Source organism: Eleutherodactylus coqui, chromosome 5, assembly GCF_035609145.1.
Source record: "Eleutherodactylus coqui strain aEleCoq1 chromosome 5, aEleCoq1.hap1, whole genome shotgun sequence".
Taxonomy (NCBI): Eukaryota; Metazoa; Chordata; class Amphibia; order Anura; family Eleutherodactylidae; genus Eleutherodactylus; species Eleutherodactylus coqui.
In genome coordinates, this window is record NC_089841.1 from 144971465 (window position 1) to 144993612 (window position 22148).

A 22148-nucleotide genomic window follows, 5' to 3' on the forward strand; every position below is an offset into this window, starting at 1 on the left:
GAAACAATGTTAAACACAATGCCATAGTGAATACAATTAGGCCAAAGTTAAGGGGTTTTCCAGGAGTACAATACAGGGATATGTGAAAAATCCTGGCACACAAGTTGTAGATGTGCAACTGGCCATATTACCGTAAGTATCCGATATTGGGTACTGCCGCATAATGCCCGATAATTACAGGCTCACCGGCTGAATGAGGGAGAGATTGCTGCAATGTGATTGACAGATTTCTAAGATCCCGATATGCTCTCAAGTCCTTGGATATCGCAGCAGACAGCTTTGTAAAACATTTTGCTGCAAGTTAAATGAATAGGTAGCAGCTTATGTACAAATATTAGAAAAAAACATTCTGACAGTGAGGGTAATCAATAAATGGAACAAGTTACCACAGGAGGTGGTGAGTTCTCCTTCAATGGAAAGGTTCAAATAAAGGCTGGACAAATATCTGTCTGGGATGATTAAGTGAATCCTGCACTGAGCAGGGGGTTGGATCCGATGACCCCGGAGGTCCCTTCCAACTCTACCATTCTAGGATTCTAAATATTGTCTATTTATATATACACTATGCAAGGGAAAAAATACATGTCATAAAAGGACTGTAAAAAGCCTTCACAGATGTGCCAGGAGCAAAACATACACACGCACATAAAAGCAGCAGCAGGTAGTTAGGGGACATACCTCCCTCAGCCCATGGACAGACATGTATATCTCCCTTGGATACTAGGCATAAACTGTGTTTCTTTAAGGCCTCATGTCCACGGGCGGATTGGATTGTGCATGCGGGAGCCCACAGCGGAAACAGAAGCGGCCCTTGGCCGAGGACACTGCTTACCCGGCCGGGTCTTCTGCGTGCCTGTCCGGGTCTTCTATTTTCTTTACTACATATGGTGGCTGGCACACCACCACACATGTGCAGTGGAGTTTTTTTTTTAAACTCCTGCTTTTCCGCAGAATGTCCGCAATTTAATTGCGGATGGGCTGCGGATAGGACGGCTTCCATTGACTTCAATGGAAACCATCCATGCTGGAACCGCACTGAAACGGAGCATGCTGCCTTTTTTTCTGGACCAAAAGATCCGCAAAACAAATCCACATGCTTTAATCCAGCTGCGGATGCCTGCGTTTCTCTATGGGTGCCTTGAACTGCAGATTGTCTGCGTGGGGTACCAGCAATTCAAATCTGCCAGTGGACATTTGGCCTAAAACTCTTGAAGTAGAGGTAGAAATCATGACAATTTAAATCACACTGTATATACTAGTAAGTTGCTTATCTTGATGGTTCTTGTCTACTACCAAAATCACAGAAGACGGCCACACTTACTTGTATACGGATACATAATACAAAAGCAGATCTAGACTCCACATCCCACAGTATGCAGACAGGCAGATTGCTATATGGAGGAGTAATATTACAAAATATTAACCAGTATCTCATATTTAGTAGTATTTATCATAATTTTTGTAGTGTACAGTTTGTCTTTGAATGGCAGGAAAACCTGTGGTGTCAGTACCAATGTGGTTTACTCTTGAGGTGCAGGGCAGCCCGCTGGGATTTATCATATGGGGCGTCATTTATAGGCTGTAAGCCTGCATGGTGCAATACACGTATCAGTTGGGCTGGCAGCCTTTATGTGCAAGTATAATACTAAGTAGTCAGTCCCCTCAATAAGTGGTTGTTCATCAGTATCTGGAACCTGTGCAATGTTCCTCCATATAGCAGTTTGCCTATAGGATGTGGTGTTCCTACCTGCCCTTGTATTTTGTATTAGTATACACCAAGTATGGTCGTCTTCTGTAATTTTTGAATATGCCCTTTTTTCTGTAATTTGTTGTCTACTACACTTTACTGAAAGCAGATTATCCCTAAGGCCCCTCTCACACGAGCATCTAGTCAATGCGTATTATGCGCACAGCTTTTGTACACGTGATATGTAGTACCAATCTCCCCTAAACTACAACAGTGCCTTTCACACATACAGTGCGAGAAATACGCCTGCAAAAATACCCCCAAAATGCAGCATGCACTATCTTGGGGCATATTACACAAGTTAGTGTGACGACACGCAGCAGCTTACACTGGTGTGAGAGGGGCCTTAGTGGCTGGTGACCACCACCCGTAAGTATCCCAGCTACGTCTCTTTTTACACATAAGCTACATTTTATTAAAAGATTTAGAAAAAAAAAGGAACATTTCACAACAGTAAGAGGTATAAAGGGGAAAAATATTCTGGTGAAGATTACCCTGTGTAATAGAGCCTCGTATATGCTGCGACGGTTCTTTCATGCTGTGTGGACTGTGTCTGTCACCAGGAATTGCTCTTCCCATTAAACCTGCACATAAAAGTAACAACACTAGGCAATCCATGCTCATGCTGATTAAATAGCATAAAAAGCTTCCAATCTATGGAGCTGTATAACTATACATTTCTCTCCATACTTCCTTTTTACAGCTCATTTACTTTATCTTACCTTTTATTGAAGAGATTTCTCATAGCTAATAGAGCTAATTACATCTTACATTACCATAACATTTCAAAATATATATAAAATATTTAAAATAACGGCAATGGCAGAAAAATCTCTGCATTTCTGCAACGTCCCACTTTTTATTTTATGATGTCCACATAATGTAAACAAAATCAACCAAATTACCAGTATCACTGTTAACGGCCAAGTGTCCCAGTTTTCAAAGGGAAGCTTGAAGCCTGCCATCGATTACATGTGCATATGACACTTTCCATTGACCTATTGAAGCCCTTCATGCCTACCTTCTATTGGACCTGTTGGTATCTCCCGAACTTGTAAACTTCTTGACATCTGCCCTTCCATCATGTCGTAAGTACGTTTGGGAGCACTTGCCTCTTGAGAAGACCCAACAGTCCGACTATCCTCTTTGGGGTTTTGCGAAGCTGAACTGCCTAAATAAGAATACAGTGTCAAAAGGGGACAAAGTTATACATTCAACATTTGCATACACAACAACGGCAAGTAGCAGAATAAAATACATTTTTTTCAGCAGTAACTTAAAATGAACTGCAACAATGTAACCAATCTTCTATTAAAATCTTAATATGCAATATGTACCATTAGCCAAGAAAATGTGTTACTTTGTTTTTCCCAGCAGTGATGCCCGCATGTTCCCCACAAAGCAGCACTGTACAGAACAGATTAGTCTTTCCATGGAAACACCACTCAGCAGAAGAGGAAGAAACTTCTGTACAATCCTTACTCTTCGTCGTCTTTGCAGAATGAGATTAATATCACTTTTTCTATTAGTACTAGATAATTAATCTCCTCAAACAGAAATCCTAATTTTAATTAGTGAGCAACAGAAAGAAGAACTTCACATGCAGAAGATGCCCCAATAAATTACATTAACGTATTCAGAGTGGGAAGGAAAAAAAAAAAGTTGAGAAAAATGAGATGTTTTTCCCACCCCATTCCCGACAGTGTATGGTTGTTGTAAGGCTGGAAAATCTAGGACATAAAAGCACAATTCTCTAATAACTGTTGGCATAGAAGTGAAAGACTGCACAGTATTCCTGACACTGGAAATGCTTAACAAGCAATATCTAGGAAATCCTTAAGGTCCATTTAAATGGTTTTGATCTGAACCAGATGATGAGCGCCAATCAACAAGATAAATGCTTGCTTAAATGGCTTAATATAGGCTGATTCAGACTGTATGAGGGATGAAAGATCATACGATCAATCCTTCACCCCTATACACTTTGATCGCTGTTGGCAGCATATCCGATTTACACAGAGAGACGCGCTGCCAACAAGGATGATTTTCACAGCAGCACAAAAGATCAGATAAGCCGACAAACACGCTAATTGCTGGCCTGTTTACATAGATTGGGAATTAATATTTGTTGACCCGATCACTGGCCAAAACAGCAAAATGGGCTGGCTTACTTATTAAGATGATTAGAACAGCCAGCCGCCTCTGATAACATGACGGGCATGGACAGAATCCCTACCACATGACTCTTTGCCCAAACTGGGGCAGAAGGGCAGGTTCCAACAGTGCAGGCTCAGGTACGGATTCTGCCTCCCTGGAAAAAAACCCTTTAAAAATGTAAATAAGTTATTCCATTTCCACAGGACAGGAAATAACTTGCTGTTCAGCATGGTTCTGACCTATAGGACCTAATCGATCTCATAAACAGGGCTCCGAAGCATTCCTGGGTGGGTCCCACATGCCCATTTCAATGTTACCACTGAAGATACCCAAATTCAAGCAATCAGCTAACTCCATCAGTCTCACTGTAGGAAATGGAAAGGCAGTGCGCAGATGTAACCACCAGTCCATTCATTCAGGGATGCTCTGGAGACCCATTCTCCGGATTAGTGGGGTTCTCAGGAGTCAGACCCTCACCAATCAGCAAACTATCAACTATTGTAGGAATAGGGGATAACTTACTCTGTGGCAGAATCCCTCTAAAGCCTCACATAGATGATCTAATTACAGTTCCATACTGTATAATCCCCTAAGTTGCAGACCAATAATACTGCACTTCTATAGAACCCATCCATGCCTCTGTAGGACTGCGAGTGCACATGGAGACAGATTTTTCTGTCCGAATACATTTGAGTCCAATAAACAAAAGCATCAGATGCTCTATTATGGAGCTATTCTCTCTTAGAAACATTGTATTGTACCGCACCACACCAAGTCAATAGTGCAGAAAAGCACAGGACTGCATGCAAGTCTGCCACATGCACGATGCCAAAGGCTGCGTTAATGGGATTGCACCCCAAAAAGAATTTATCCCTTATCCACAGGATAGCGAATAAATGGTGAAGTACAACTGGTTCTATTAAAACGAACTTGGATCACACTAACAAAAAAAAATTAAATTAAAAAAAGGTAACATGTCCAATTATGTATCCCAAACATAGCGAGGAAGCTGCCCTAAAGAGCAAAACACATTCAATTGTCTGCTTTTAACCTTGTACTTGCCTCTACTTACCATGTCTAGGGGTAAGATTTTTCTCACCCCTGTGACTTATATATGCACGACAGATTTGGTTCTTGGGAATTTGTGTGCTGCCCAATATAGTTTGTGTGTTTATTTCGCGAACCCTTCATTCACATTATTGTGATGCTAGTAATGCTCATTTATTATATGTTCTTATTCTGCCGTTAGGTTGTGCACACCTAACATTCACTGTACTTTACGATTTTTGTATACCCCATATCCTAGTTTATCCTTGTCTTTTATTCCTTATTTAATCTGGATATATATTGAGAAATTGTATAATGCTTTTTCGATATATATTTGAGGATGTTAAAATGTAATTTATTTGCTGTGGTACAGTTTTAAAGGTAATTTTTAGACAGTGTATTGAAGGAAACATCTTATATATTAGATCATAGTATCTTGCTGTTATCCATTTGGTTCAGTAGTATAAGAAGAATATGCCCATGTGAAACTAGCCTCAACTATACAGAACCAATAGAAGTGTCCATTCACATGTTCCAGAAGCGCTATGGCTTTTTCCCAGCGGAAACGTTCACTAAAGTAAGGGCCCCTTTCCACTGGTGAGGAAATCGCTCGTTTTTTGTGCGATGCGAGTGTGAGTGAAAACGCACGATAATGAAACCGATGAATTTCAATGGCTTCATTCTCATTTGCAATATTGCCCATTGTTTTCAATGTCCTGGCGGCAGCAGCGCCAGCCCCATTAAAAGTAATAGGAGAGGATCGCTATTCCCTGCTGCGGCTGTGACAGTTGCAGCAGGGGCCTTGGATGTGAAACCCCTGGATGCTGTCACATGCAGGGGCTTCACCTCGTTGTCAATGGGGTCGGCAGCAGGGAGAAGATCGCACTCCTCTGCCACTGCTGTGACAGCTGTGGCAGGGGATTTCTTCATCCCCGCGGGGAGTCCCCTCACCACTGAATACGCTGCCGCTGTTGTCAGTGTTCAGTGATGAGGGTACTCCCTGCAGGGATGAAGGAATCCCCTGCTGCAGCTGTCACAGCAGTGGGAGAGGATCGCGATTTTCTCCCATTGCCTTTAATGGGGCGGGCGCTGCTGCGCCTCATTGAAAGCAATGGGATGAAGGGAACCCCCGCAAGGATGCGAGGCTGCTTTCACATGAAAACGCCTCGCATCCAGGGGTTTCCCCTTGATTGCAAGAGTGAGATTGGGCTGTGAATCATAGCCCTATATCGCTCTCGCCAGTGTGCAGGAGGCCTGGATGTGATTAAAGCAAATCCTGTAGAGGGGAAAAAACTAACTCTAACCTGCGGTTTTGCTGCAGATCCGTTGCAGACATTCAACAACAAATCTACAGCATTTCCGCAATGCATGAAAGCACCCAAAAGACAACTACAGATTATACTTGACTTGGTGTTGAAAACCTCATCACATCAAATTAGAAGCTTTAAAAGTGTGGTTGGCCCAATCTTTACTTCTTTAAGAAAACAAATTGCAAATATTCACAACCTAAAGAAACCCATTATATTATCATGTTTTACAGTCTTTAACAACAGCTCCAAGGAAAGGAAATCGTCAGACTTGCCATCAAGGGACAGGATGTGGCCTTTCTTGCCTTTATAAATGACCTGACCTTTGGACAGCGGTTCCTCCCGCATTCGGTCTACCCTGCCAGGACTGTTTTCTCCCATGATCTTCGAAATGGTTCCTTTGTAGAGCACGTCTGCTGGAGTGCCCTTAAAAGTGTGCAAAAAAGTGGTGTCAGTGCAAAATGTAACAAAGTTAAAAAGGATTATACTGTGGAGAGCAAACATTATACTGGCAGTACATAAGATCAACTCACATGTGTTATGGACCCTCTGTACGATATTTGAGGATCTGGTGGCCGATTGCTTGGCAAACCCTTACTGAGACTTCCTCCATGAGCTGTTCCTGCAAAGTAAAAAGTAGCCATTTAAAAGGACTACCAAATATTAAATCAACAGAAAGTGAAAATGTATTGAACTCTAACTAATGGTGCTTTTACACGTACCGAATACCAGCCTGATGTAATGAGCGCCATTCATCATTCATGTTATTCGGCACTCGTTTGATTTTCTCTTACATAGGCAAAGATTTGGCTTATGGAGACCAACAATCGCTAATAAGATCGTTAGTCTCCATAAGTCTGCTATACATCCGCTTGTTCACACAAGGAGATGTACTGCAGATCACCAAGCAATTTTATGCACACATTAATGACCCAATCAACCAAGAAATGAATGTTTGCTTGTCTGTCGGCAGATCGTTGGCCCAATTGTGGGGCGAATTAACATTCGGTAGAATGCTCAGGCCTGATAATCAGCCTGTGTAAAAGGACCAGTCGTTTACCATCATCATAACTGTAAGAACAAAAAAAATTCACTGGAAGTCATCATATCACTTGTAGAGCGGATCCGGATATTCGAGTACAGCATAGATTGGAAAGGCAAAACTATGTAACCTTCTAGCCCGACCCATAGCGATTCTATAACATTCAAACAGTACGATGGCGGCTACAAACTGCTTGCTATATCACAGACGGATGTATAGAAGCAGATACCCTGACCACTTCCATCCCTACATATAACTGGGGAGAAGTGGGTGAGGTCGGACCCTTGAGACCCACCTGTTCCTGAGAACTAGGTTCCGGAGTGCACCCCAATGAAGGGGATCACACGTGCACAATTAATTTCAGTGGGGCTGCTGGAGATAACCAATTTCAAGCCCTAGGCTATTTCAAGTGAATCCACTGAAATGAATGGCGCAGCGGTGCGGAAGCATAACCGATGCGGCCTTCATTGTGAAAATGCTCCAGACCCCTACTGATTCGCAAGTTATCCCCTATCTGCTGGATAGCTGATAACATGCTTTAGTGAGACAACTCCTTTAAAGGGGTTGTTTCAAAGCCTTTCAGAAATCAAGCTGCCCAATGACCAGATGACGTACATCTGTAGAAAAACCACACTGATCTGCCATTTTGGTCCATCGTACACTGTATTTTTCGGATAGCACTGCATGTACAACATACAACACATTTTTAGTTCTTTTGTTTAGGTGTTTGATAATCCACCATTCATTCTATAATGCCAATTGCTCCCCAAGTATGATTGATTTATATAGTTACACAAAGGTTTCTAAGAAAGTAACATAATATCTCACCTCTAAAAATGGAGCTCTCTTGAGTGGTCTGCATCACTAGGTTCTCAGGCTGGCTCGGCTGGCTCTTGGGAGAGAGCTGTTCTTGCTTAACAGCCAAGAAAGGCACTGAAAAAGAAAAGGTAAGGAAATAAGTTCCATCAGCAGTGAAATCACTAATTGTTCCAAATAGAGGGTCACTGACCGTTTTGCAGCAGCCACTACAGAGGGTAGTACTATATAGTTGACTATATAGTTTATTTTAGTGGAGAATGCAGTGTGCAGTTAAGGTATAGTACAAGGAAACAAACACAGATGTGAATAAAACGGAAGCTCATGTTATTCAATTAATACACATACTTTTGTTAAATCCAGAGTTATATCAGGGTGTGAAGTGTATCCACATACAATATGCCCTTTATGAATAGGGACAAGAAATGTAGTTCAAACAGTAAAATCTGTAACTCATTTGGCATGTGCATTAGGCCAGGCTCTCACAGCCATAAGCAAAATCTGTCGGGGGCCTCTTGCACCGGATTCCAGTTGTGACCAGTGTACAGCCGCGTATGCCGGCAGAATTGTACTGCACATGACTGTGTACTCACGCAGGCGGCCATGCTCAGTACATTTTTTGTTTGTTTGTTTATATCTCCTGTACCACCGCTTAGTGATAATGCGGATACCTGCATCTCATACGCAATGTAATTGCATATGGGCTGCAGGAATATCCGCAACCATAGCGAACGGGCTCCATGTCGCGGATATGCACGGTAAAATACAATATACAGCATTCTATTTTTCGCTTACAGATTACTTAATTCCGACCCGCTAATGTGATTAGAATTGCGTAATTCAATGCATTTGATTGAATCGCATATTACTGCGGATCATATGATCACGGAATCTGCAATTCAAATTGTGTGATACCGGTCTAAAACGCAGTACCGTTTAAGACCAGCTCAGTTCGTTTTGCAGGAAAAGGACATGACTGTTTTGGATGAATACAGCTCGTTCTACTTCAAGCGGATCTATCAGTGCTATCGACATGTTTTTGGTGTCCTTTTAAAGCCAATCAAGATTTTTGGTCATGAAAGGTTTCTCCCTTTCGCTCTTCATTCATACCTCTTCGAAATTCACAGCACTGTTGGTAATGGCTGACCCCCAAATTGACCGCTCATGGGCCAGGGCTTTAAAAAGTCCTCGATGTCCATGCCACAATTTTTAAGGTTAGCACTAAGCCTATGTTTAAATCTCCTTTTCTTTCCACCAACATTCCGTTTTCCGTGCTTGAGTTGAGAGTATAGTAATTGCTTTGGGAAACAGGAATCGGGCTTTTGCAGAATGTGGCCAGTGCAGCGAAGTTGACGGCGAAGGATCATCGCTTCAATGCTGGTGGTCTTTGCTTCTTCCAGAATGCTGACATTTCCCAAGAAATTTACAGGATTTTTCGAAGGCAACGATGATAGAATCGTTCCAGAAGTTAAAAGTAACATTTGTAGACAGTCCACGTTTCGCAGGCCTATAACAGGGTCGGAAGGACAATAGCTTTATAAACAAGCATCTTGGTATCCTTACGAATGTCCCGGTCCTCAAAACACACTGCCTCATTCAAAAAGGTGCTGCACTCGCACCATGTTATTTTTTGGGGAGAGGTGGCCGACAAGGAAGCAGAAATGCAAAGTATGTGTTTAGCAGCACAAAAGTGAAACAAAAACCACACCTGTAGTTGGATCGTTTGTTGATGCAGCAGCCACAGACGGATCCGACCATTTCCGTGAAGGTTAGCAATACATGATGAAATATGGCAGCATCCAGGTATATTGAAAAACACAATCCTTTATTCTCCCATGGTAAAAACAGCAACGTTTCGGTCCAAGAACCAGGACCTTAGTCAAGCTTGACTAAGGATCAGAAATGGTCAACATTTTCCAATGTTACACCATAAGGGCTCCTACTCACAGGCAGATATGTGCTTCGGAATCTGCGGTCGGCGTCCAGATGGCGAATTCGCAGGAAATATCACCCGTTACTTGCTATGGAGATCCGCTGCTTCCTATCCATGAGCAGAAACAATTGCAGTTTCCGTTCATGGAGGAAAAGTCACAGCATGCTCCATTTTCATGCGGAATTCGAGCGGACGTCCTCCATTGAAGTCAAAACCTTCAATGGGTCACTTTGGGAGCCACTGCTGTCCAAGACCATTGCCATCATGGAAGAGCCGCAGGATGTTCACAAATTTATTAGGGCATCCAAATTTTTGGAGGATGGTCCACAGAGTACTCATCCAAATTTTTGGAGGATGGTCCACAGAGTACTGTGATTCACTGTTTCTAATGCCTTTGCGAAGTCAATGAAAGCCATGTACAGTGGTTGATTTTGTTCCCTGCATTTTGTCTTGGAGCGGTCGTGCCGTGAAGATCATATCCACTATTTGTCTGGAAGGCCGGAAGCTGTTCTGAGATTCTGGGAGGATGTCTCCTGAAATGGGTAGAAGACTGGTTGCAAGGATTTTTGCGAGTATTTTCCCAGCAGAAGTTAGAAGGGAGATACCTCGACAGTTTCCACAGTTTGTTCTTTCCCCCTTTTTGAAAAGGGTGATGATAGTGGCATCCTTAAAGTCCGACAGGATTTTCTCAGTTGCCACACTTTCTCAATCAGCTGGTGGAGTCGTGTCAGCTCAGGCCCACCCTCTTTAAAGATTTCAACAGGGATCCCATCAGGTCCATGGGTTTGCTGACTTCATCCAAGCTAGGTAGTGATGCAAACTCGTCCGACTTCCTGTTTTGGGATTTGCAAGAGAGCCTCTTCAGCCACATTAGAATTATGAAGTCCTGACTACGAAGAAGAGTCTAGTTGTACAGGCTCAAAACACGTCCTAGTGTTCCATTTTCTATGTATTACTTCTACATGTATGCTTTTAATACATATGCAATAAAGTGAAGTTTCAATTTTTGAAGTGCTGGAATATATTTTTGTGATTGTAACAGATTTGTCCAGGACTGGAATGGACCATTTCCTTAAACTCTTTGGATTATTAGATTTTTGGGAGAGTCTTTCTAAATTTAATTATATGTTGTGGGGTTAAAGAGGCATGGAATATAACCAGAGAAAAGGTCATATAAAAATATGGCACGGCATTTCATCTCTCTGGTATATCGGGGTAAGTCAGTCAAATGCTGTGGTACTGATGAACATATTGTGACTCCAAAACCAACAGTTATAAAATGTTCCAGGTACAAATAAACATACAAAGCAATTACAACATGCACTAATAAAAGTATGCCCTCAGTAGACTCCAGTATAGAGAACACCATGTTTGAAAATAACTTTGTTTACTCCGGGCATTGAACTGGTGTCAGTACTGTAGACTGTTTCAGGTGATTATTCTTGGAGGAGATAACCCCCCCCCCCCCCATGGCCTCCCTCACAGAGGCGTTAGTACAAATGCAGCATTTTTTTAATGCTGCGTTTACTGCGGTGCTGGCATACATTTTGCCAGCATTTTGGCTACGTTTTCATTGATGAACCAATCACAGCCATTCAATGACTACGTTCAAATGAATGACTGATTGGTGCATCAAGCGCCGCCTCCGATTTGGTGAGTTGGCACTCCTGAACCAATCACAGCAATTTCTTACTGGAGGCGGGAATTTCAAACCCCGTCAGCAGCATTAAACGGTCTATCAGCGTTGACAAGTGCCTGGCAGCCTGCCTGAAGCTCTGGAGAACAGCGGTGGGGACCCCAACAGCGCCAGCTAGGTGAGTATTACTTTTTTTTTTTAGGTAGTGCAGCTAGCACTTGCGATTAGCGCTGCCAAAAATGTGGTACCAAGTTGTGCAGAACTGAGGTTAATACACTAGATAGAGCCCACTTGTGTCTTCTTCCCTTTTCGTCCGGTTCCTAAAATTCTTCAAGCCAAGCAACAAGGCAGATTAGTTCGATCAAAGGTTGGAGTAGCAGCATGACAAATGCTACTTAAATGATACTCTAAAACAATTATATCATGAGATTCAATTATAAACACCAAAGCACAACCCTCCCCAAGTGCCAAAAAAGGGGTCTGAAAAGAAACACTTCCTGGTCCCATGGAGCCACATGATCCCGCTCAGGCAGTAAACAGCTCTGAAATGGATCAAGCGAAGCAATCTGACTCCTCTATTACAGTAGGTCATCACACTGATGCATTCATTTAAAGAGACCATTTAAAGTGATAGGTTCTCTTCATGGCTTGGGCTCCTTGAAGGATCACATACTGATCTACAGAAATAGGTTGCTCTCAAGCACTAAACAAAAGTTTGCATATTACACAACACAGTGCTATCAATCTGTGCTAAAGGGGACAAGACGCATCGTGAATGATGGGAAGGAACTTCAGACGTACTGTCATCATCACTGAACTTTGCTTTAGAAAGAACTTTGAGTTCATAAGAGTTTGGTCCCTGCAGAGAAAAAGGCCAATGACACAGTCTGTTTGGCAACACTGTATTTATATTGGACAAGGATTCTTGTACCTAGCAGACACATTGCGGACATAGCACAAATAGACCATTATGGAGCAGTCTACTTAAATGGCACATGTCTGGGGGGAGAGTAGGGACATGAAGCTTAGCATCTGGTTGGCATAACAGTGCAAACAATACATGTAAACAACTATTTTTAAAGAGTTTAGAGAATAAAGAGCAACAGGACAGAACAGATTTCAACTTACGCTCCTCACCCAGTTTTTTAGGGTCCACGCTCATTGGTATACCCATTGTGATAGACCCAACAGGAACTTTTGCATGTTCAGAGCTGTAAGGAGTATGAAGTGGGATGGGGACACCCTAAAATAGGAAAATAACCAAAGTTAAACAAAAATTGCAACAATACATTTCACATCTTCCTCCTATAAACTGACAAGAACACACAGTTTACTTCATAATGACTAATGCATAAAGTCTTAAAGACTATTGGCAGTTTTCAAAAAGTGACAAGAAGATGGCTGCCACTGACCAATTTCTAATTATGCAGAAATCTAGCTGTATACTTTCAGAACTAGAAACATTTGTCATTCGGGAGTTGGGAAAATAGACTCACCACGCCTGAAGAAATTGTAGTGGCAGCCATAATGGTTATTGACCAACTTTTCTAGCTAGGACTAGAAAATAGCCACAGAGCGTTTAGAAGAACTGGTCAACGCATTTTTAAAAAATATTACCTCTTATTAAGCAAGAATAACATAATGTGGTTTGTCCATTTAATGGCATGAACATTATTTGGAGTACAGAGGACTTTAGTCTCTATACATGTCAAGTAAAAGACATAGCTAAAGATCTGCACAGCATAAAATAACAACACGGTACGGAAACTGCACATAGTTATCCTTTATAATGAAGTCCAATTACCTGAGATATGGAGCCCATGGGTCTTTCAATAGCAGCTGGGTGTTTGCTAGAGGAGATGAGGGGAGGTGGGTTTGATATGTTGTTAATACGAGGAGCCAGTGATCGCGAACCATCGTGCAGGTTTAATGGCATTGAATGACCTGCGATAAAAGATGGAATGAGTTAATTTTACAGAGTTACCTAAAGCAATGGCAAATGTTGAGCTGTGGGACCCTGGCTCCCCTCTTCTGTTAGTGTACTGTACAATGTATAGAGAACACCAGTGCAGTGCATTGGCTTGTATGCATGGAGCCATGTACCATCTGTGCAGTAAAAGATTTCCAAACTAAACTTTAATAGCTTGAATTCTTTTCAGCAGTTTTCTGACTACACATAGTTATGGATATACACAGAATGATTTACAGTGTTGGTAGAAGAAGGAATGCTGGGTCTCACACCAACCAAGAAGACAGTGCTACCATATCCCTCATTTGGAGCATTGAGGGGGCTGCACATGAGTGGTCATCCTCCATTATAAACTGGAGCAGGTGAGCACATCACTCAGTGTAATGGACAGCGACTGGGGTCAGAGGGGTAAAGCTTCTCTTTAGGGAGAGCAACTACCATAGTAGGTGTGAGAAGACTTCTAAGACTGTTCATGCTCTTTTGGGAAATGTATGCAAATAGTAAGATGGAAGAATGCCTCTACAGTGCCACCCCTCCCGACCCATGTCATAAGCCTCTGACAGCCAGAAACCTATGGTTCACTGATGCCCCAACATAGTCTGCCTGTATATGGCTAGTTTGTTCCTTCTGAAGAGGACTCTGGCTTTGACATATACCCAAGTTATTGCTACAGGGTTTGTTAAAAAGTGTGACACTGCCTTGCAGGGTTGCTGCCTTCTAATAGGTGGCGTCCTGGAGACATTGTTCTATCTCCCCATTTGGATAGTGACTGCACACACTATAGGAGGGTACAGCTTTCAGGAGGGTAGATTGTCTTACATGGACTTTAGTAGATGAACTTTCAACCTCCCAATTTTAATATATCTAATGCTTTTCAAAATACAAGCAAGTCCTGCCTTTCCTTCCAGGTTTACTGCAAGAGCCCATATACATATAGTTCCGGTTCTGAACTACATGTCATCGCATGGTAACACAACATACAGTGGATAATTTACGGCATCTGCAAGAACGCTATATTTCTTACCTTGAGGGTTATACGGGGATGTTGCTTCACGCTGTGGAAGGGACTTTAATACTTCTCTGGCAGGCACTTGATACTGTGCTGCAGGGGGCCAGGGGGGAAGGCAAGTTTGTTCTGCACTTAACCTCTGACCTTCTACCTGTAACGCCATATATGCAGCCTGGTCTGAAAGCAAAAACACAAGAAGTTTACAGAACTGCAAAACACAATGTGGATCACATGACATTTACTCCGCAGGACCCGTGTACTGATCTCTACTAATGGCTGCACGCACAGGTCTGCTCAGTGCAGAGACTACATATTAGGCTGCGGAGGGCTGGGAAGGGTTAACATACTGCCCTAGGCTGCAAAACAAATGGTGACTTTCTCATTTCTTGAACAGTCGTGTCACTGTTGCAGCAAGGTGCGCGGTATAACAGGTTGGGTCACTAATAAGCAGCAGTATAAATAGTACAAGTGTATAAAACATTACCAAACATCCTGCCAGGTGCAACACTCTATACAATGGAGGATCTTGTAATAGAATATTCCGCCATAAAGCATGACATAACTGCAACATTTTATACACTGTATATTACACAGACCATATACAGTATATTAGAAATACAGTATAGCTGCAATTTGGAGGTACAGATACTTAGAGATAGCGACGCTCTGTGAAGTTCTGCCACTTTGCAATGTCACCCTCCACCTAACTGTCTCAGAGTTGCAACACAGCCTCAATTCATTTAAATGGGTTGCAGGTATTGGCATCAAGCTAGATAGCAACTATGGATATGGGTAGAATAAGGACCCACAGAATCCAGAGACCTATGCTTGAAAAGGACAACAATGCTTTTACAGGGTGGCCATGGAGAAGTAGGCCGGCACCGCACTCTTATGACAGGGGTCTAAAAGAGTCTTTGTAGCAAAATGAAAGCTCTGCTGTGATTGGTTGCCATTTCCTTTACTGCTGAGGTAAAATGAAAGCTCTGCTGTGATTGGTTGTCATTTCCTTTACTGCTGAGGTAAAATGAAAGCTCTGCTGTAATTAGTTGCCATTTCTTATACCGCTGAGGTAAAATGAAAGCTGTGCTGTGATTGGTTGCCATTTCTTATACCGCTGAGGTAAAAGGAAAGCTGTGCTGTGATTGGTTGCCATTTCTTATACCGCTGAGGTAAAATGAAAGCTGTGCTGTGATTGGTTGCCATTTCTTATACTGCTGAGGTAAAATGAAAGCTGCGCTGTGATTGGTTGCCATTTCTTATACTGCTGAGGTAAAATGAAAGCTGCGCTGTGATTGGTTGCCATTTCTTATACTGCTGAGGTAAAATGAAAGCTGCGCTGTGATTGGTTGCCATTTCTTATACTGCTGAGGTAAAATGAAAGCTGCGCTGTGATTGGTTGCCATTTCTTATACTGCTGAGGTAAAATGAAAGCTGCGCTGTGATTGGTTGCCATTTCTTATACTGCTGAGGTAAAATGAAAAGCTGCACTGTGATTGGTTGCCATGGGCCACAAAGACATGTTTTCTTCTATACCGCTGACGGCCTACTTCTCCGTGGGCACCCTGTATTACTCTGAACTGACGGCCCATTGTATTTCATTCATGTGACTGGTTACTGCAATGAAAGTTACCAAAATAAATGAACCCGGATTCATATGGTTCACATGAGAATGTTAAGCCAGCAAACTGAATGAATTTCACTGCCAATATTTGTGATTTTGTCACTCCTAAAAATACCTCCATGAGAAATGGCGGCTTGAATCCACACAGAGCTAAGAATAACCATCCCACCTATTTTTTCCTGTTAATCTTCAAAATGAAGGTTTAAGTATACAAGCCGTCAGCATGTTTACCTTCCAGGATATGAATGAGCTTAACCAGCGCCCCCCAGCCTAGCCGCAGAGCAGCGATCCAACAAGCCGTGCGGACAGATCCTCATACAATATGACAGGTGGACCGGCTTCCTAATAGCTCAGGTTTTATGGCTCTGTAGCAAGAGATGGCTGGAATAGAAGTCCTAGGTCTGACTATCCCAGCTCAGTACTGCAGGGCTCGGAGGGCAGAAGCGTGAGCCCATCACAAATGCATTCTCTCCGTAGACTGCCAGCCATTATGCCCGCTGATTGCTGGAAATATTTAAGTGCTCACAATGTGCGAGGAGGAAATGTAGAGTAATAAGTGGAATTTGGCCTTGTTTTAATGCACTTGGCTCGCAGTTCAACTCTACAATTATAACCCCTATAAATCACACCCCCTGGAGTGCGCCTGAGCACACAAAACCGCCAGTCGGCTCAGCACAAAATACAGCGCTACTACTAAATAACGGTTGTAAGACTTCTGACCAATATCGTCTAAGCTGTGCCCCCATGCAGTAATCTGGAATGTGTCTGCTTTAGGACGGCTGCACACGGTCAGATTTGCATTGCGGAATCTGGAACGAGCACCGGCCCCCGGATTCCGTAGCATATACCTGCCATAGCATGCTATGGAAAAGCGCTCTTTTCTGCCCATGAACGGAAATCAATTGCAATTTTCCGCTTGCGGGGGGAAAGCATTGCAGCATGCTCTATTTTTAGTTGGATTGCATGCGGACGGCTTCAATTGAAGTCGATGGAAGCTGTGCGACCCGCGGCCCTTCTGCAATCATCATTGCAGAAAGGTTGCCACATCCGTGCCATCGCCTGGTGACGGCACGGCACATCCACAGCACAGAATAAGAAGAATCTGCACAGGAACGTGGGGGGCACCGACCGGACACAGGGTCGAATTCCGCTGCGGAATCCGACCCGATCGTGTGATCCGGCCTAACATAGATGCAAACACCTAATAGAGTTAACTCCCAAAGTACCATGTTTCAGGTTCAATCATATTGGGTTGGTTTGTGCATGTATAGTATAGAAGTATAAAAAAGTACTAAGAAACGTGCTCAATAATGTGGAATTATTATATGGAGGGATAAAAAAAAACTGAGCGGAGGAATGGCTGTCTGAAGCGAGATTAGTGAAGCATACTTTGGATGTATTTGATGTGTGTCAAAATTTAAATTCAGTTATAATGATTGGATCAATAAGTTATTTATTGTTAAGGTCAAATAGTGTTTGGATTTGACGAGTCATAATCATTGTGACCGCGTATACGTAGAGACTTCAGCCATTTAAGGGCGTTTTTCCACTAAACCAACAATATCTCATAGAATCTAGTGTGAAAAATAATTCATAAGAAGGCCGCCTGCAGACGGCTGGGTCGGATCTGGCAGCGAGAATTCTCGCCGTGGGACCCGACCCGAGAGCAGCGCGTACTCACGTGCGCCCCGCGGCTCTTTCATGTGCCGGTTGCCAGCGCATGCGCAGACCGGAGCCAGCGGCGGGTGAGCGAGCCCTGCACAGAAATAGAGCATGCCGCGGTTTGTTTGCAGAGCGAGATTTCGAGCGGCCAAATCACATCCGTCTTCATAGGATTGCGTATGTTAACGCAATCCTATGCAGGCTTCCAGCCCGTCTGCAGGCGGCCTGACAGACTGACCTAACTTTCACTGAGCCCTTTAACTGTATTAATAGTAGGTCAGGGCATATGTTGTATATATGAGCAATGATGGGAGATGTAGTTACGCTGTACTGCTAAGTAGGTACAGATATTATGCAAGACGTAACTGGGAATGGCGATTTAGATGGAACCCGTTAAGCTAACAATACCACATTAGAGTTACCGATCTCTGCAGGGTTGCCCGACAATCTAACGAGTGTAACAGCAAGGGAAAGGAAGGATCAGGCATGCTGAGTTTCAATCAGGATTGTGGAGTCAGATTTGTGTGGAGATAAAAATGCGGTGGAAATGCACCGAATCCAACTCTGGTTTCAAAATACAAATATTACATATTAAAGGGGTTGTCCGGGTACCAGACAACATTTCTGATGTAGGCTCAACTGTGTGAAAGCAATAAAAAGAACTGTACTGGCCTGTCCTCTGCCATGTGCATCCAGCACTGTAGCGCCACTGTCCGCCCGGTTTTTATTGTGGAAGGCAACATCCCCACGTATTACCTGACTGCTGCAGCCAAGTAAAGATTGGCGCAACACCGTTTTGAACTCCCTGCATCATGGCGCCTAGGATAAAAGCACCAATACCCGGAGAATGGGCAGTGACGCTTCAGAGGAAATCTGATGACTTCACCTTCCACAACAAACACAGGGAGAATGGTGGGGCTACAGCGCTGGAACCCCGTGGCAGCGGATGGGGAGGGACTGCTCCCTTTCTTATTTTAGTGCAGTTGGACCTATAGGGGACATGTCCAGAAACCTGACCACCCCTTTAATATGTAACATATTAAGCTTGATGTTAATGTTTAACACAAACAATTTGTTATTAGTAATTACTGTAAATGAGCCATTCATGAAGAAGTCAGAGCTGGAGTTTGAGTGCATAAAAAGAGTCGGCAAAGTTTGGCTTACTGACGCAACAGTCTTGATCCACTATTCTTGTGGGGGCACTTCGAGTAAGCATATTTATGGGGAGTCGGGGGAGATGTCTGTGGGTAGGACGAGTGCCCTCTTGGAGTACCACTAGCTTTAATGTGCTGATAGACGGTAACTCACTTAGCAGTAGGATAACTAACGACATGCTGGAAATCTCCTTTCTGTGGAGTAATGGCATCAGCGCACTGCCATGAATTACATACCATCTTTTTCTGCAGCTTTCCCTTTCGGGCTACTGATTGTCTGTGGCTCTTTTTCAGATGTTAAATGAGAAGAAAGATGCTTATTCAGTGCCTGTCCATCCAGGGCCGACTCATGAACCTTGGTGATCTGTTCTTGATAAAGAGCCAAAGCATCATGAGGCTTCATGGGAACATTTTGAGAAGCTGATTCAGAGAAGCCTTCTGAGATCTGAAAGAATTAGAAAAAAAACGGACTTCATCTTAATACAAGAATTCAAAAATAGCATTAAAGAAAAAAAAAAAATCAGACAGCGTTCTGGTTCGAGTTGACAGGGATCGTGGCACAATGAAAATCATTTGATCGCCGACTGTAATCGTGGTCCTGTGGGCTGATTCAAAGACCGACAGATTATGCTGCATGAACACAGGTTACAGAAACCGCAAAGAGCACTCGGCTTACTCAAATTGGTTGATTACTTCCTCATACCTGTTGAGCCATTGATAGCCATGTGACACACTGCTGTATTTTCCCATACTATTACACTTTCTATTAACTCCCCGACTGCAATGACCGGAAAGCTAAGAACAGAAAAAGTCCCTAAAAGCTGTGCAGGAAAAGAAACATTGGCACTAAAAAGGGGCTATAACATGCTAAATATAAGTGCGTAGTTATCCCTGATCCGCAAATTATACTTCAGCATTTTGTTTACAAACATGAAAATAAGAATAAACATGGAGCATCTAATCACTGTTCCATCTCGGCATATATCAAAACATAGTATTGTACAATAATTGTTCACACCTAAGAAACAAAAACGGTACACAAAACAGTATGACGCTAGGGCTTATTCACACGAGTATAAATACGCAGCATATTACACGCCAGTAATATGCAGTGAATCGATTAATGAAAGTACATTGATTTTCATTGAAACTCACATTTGTGTATATACATGGCGTATAATACATGCGTGAAACATTGCATGTTCTATTCCACTGCGTATTACGTGCGCCCAGCCCTACTGTTCTATATGGATGCATATTAAAAGCTGTACATGCGCAATACACTGCGTTTGCGGCATTTAATACGCAACACAGATGGGGGAATTAAAAAAAAAAAAGACTAATTACACTGCGCACGACAATGTGTAAGACACGCTGTCCTGTGCAGTACACAATCGCTGACATGCAGTGATGACTGGCTCACCGCCGGTAAAACTCTGCGAAATACACATAGCGTTTGATGCATACGGTCATGTGAATGAGCCCTGTAAGAGCTCTCCCAATTAAGACATTTTCCTAGCACTTCATAAGTACAGGAGACATATTTCAAATTTTCCTGGTTATTTGGAAGAACAGACTGTAGCGTAAAAAAAAATTGCATTCAAGTGGAATTTTTTGTGAGATTTTTATTAGGTTTTCCAAGACTAAAAAATGGCATCACTATAATCAGATTGGTTTAGTAGACTGGAGGGTCCCCTATTCTGTTAACCAGGCACAGCTCTGTGCTTTTGGTAGTGGCTGTGCCTGGTACTGCAATTCAAGTGAACTGGACTGAGCTGCAAAACCAGGCACAGCCATGACCAAAGGGCATTGGTGGTGGTGGTGGTGGGGGGGGGGGGGGGGCAGGAGTCAGTTGCCTACTGTTCCGATACCGATGGTCTGTCCTAGGATAGGACTTCAATATTTTACCCTCAGAAAACCTGGTAATGCCCATGTATATATAAAAATGGCAGATTGTACGCATGGCTTCATTTCAGAGGAGTCTGACAACTGCTTCTCTGTTCAATCTCCTGCTTCTGATAATCTCCCAGATTTGCATTTTTTTGCTGAAATTTACAGGCTACCTGGACTATCAGATTGCAAGAAATGTACTGCAAATCATGGTGGTGATGTTCCAGAAAGTCTTTATCAGAGGTAAATAAGTAGGTCAGGGTAATGAAATAAAAAAAAACACGAACAGGGAGACAAAGCAGAAAAGCAGCCTTCTCATCAGTACATTTAACAGAGTCAATAGACAGTAAACCGAAGAGACAGGTTGCTTGATTGTTTCATACAAGTGAACACCATGAATGATGACTGGAATCTGACGGGCAGAACGTCTCTTGCACGAGAGACCTTGTTGTGCATCTACTTACATCATCTGACAGCACGGACACGCGAATCAATACGAGCGGCCAAACACAGCAGACACAGATACAAGACCTTAGTAGTAGGAATGATCACTAACATTCAGAACTATTAGAGAACTGCGACGTTGGCCAACCCGTCAGACCTTCAGATCCTACTGTTCTCATCCCCACCTTATGGCCACTTACGGTGCTGGGATGAACCAACAGAATGAAGTGCAGTCACTTACAATGGGTGGAATGGCAGCTGCTCTCTGCTTCAGCTGTTTCAGGTCCATTGGTTTCTGAGGCGAGGCGTTCACTCGCATGTCGATGACAGCGTTTAGGAGACTAGGCCGGGGAGACATCAGCCTGCACACAGAAAACACAAGGATTAGCCAAGTTCCACACACTAAACCTATTTGCTGCTTCAGTGTCATTTTCACATTTAATACTATTGAATGAATCAACTTTGGAAGAGGCTTTCATTAGTTTCCCCAGATCTACTGCTAGCAAGACAAACTGCACCAAAATGATGCACATGGTATGATAGAGTGTGAATACATCACTAGACCCGCAAAAGCCACTTTTTACCCCATATCCTGGCTGCTGTACATACATTTTGTTTAGTAAATGACCCCCAACATATTTGTATACTTGTGATGCTTATAACGTGGGTCATGAATGGTATAGTGTATTCTTACGGCTCCTACACAGACGGATT

At 42.9% G+C, this 22148-nt stretch overlaps 1 protein-coding gene across 17 annotated transcripts in view; it reads right to left on the minus strand.

Moving 5' to 3' along the window:
• Positions 1-22148, minus strand: part of NCOR2 (nuclear receptor corepressor 2) — a 364680-nt gene that overhangs the window by 39429 nt on the left and 303103 nt on the right. For 12 of the 17 annotated variants that reach the window (XM_066603378.1, XM_066603367.1, XM_066603368.1 and 9 more), the window contains 10 exons: positions 21676-21796; positions 19338-19545; positions 14679-14840; positions 13490-13629; positions 12814-12928; positions 8129-8233; positions 6792-6880; positions 6530-6684; positions 2769-2914; positions 2242-2331 (listed from right to left, as the gene is read on the minus strand). In XM_066603378.1, the coding sequence (XP_066459475.1) occupies positions 2242-2331; positions 2769-2914; positions 6530-6684; positions 6792-6880; positions 8129-8233; positions 12814-12928; positions 13490-13629; positions 14679-14840; positions 19338-19545; positions 21676-21796 (1331 nt within the window). Of the gene's footprint in view, positions 1-2241; positions 2332-2768; positions 2919-6529; positions 6685-6791; positions 6881-8128; positions 8234-12813; positions 12929-13489; positions 13630-14678; positions 14841-19337; positions 19546-21675; positions 21797-22148 lie in introns of all 17 variants that reach the window. The other 5 variants (XM_066603372.1, XM_066603369.1, XM_066603383.1 and 2 more) reach the window with 2 other exon arrangements.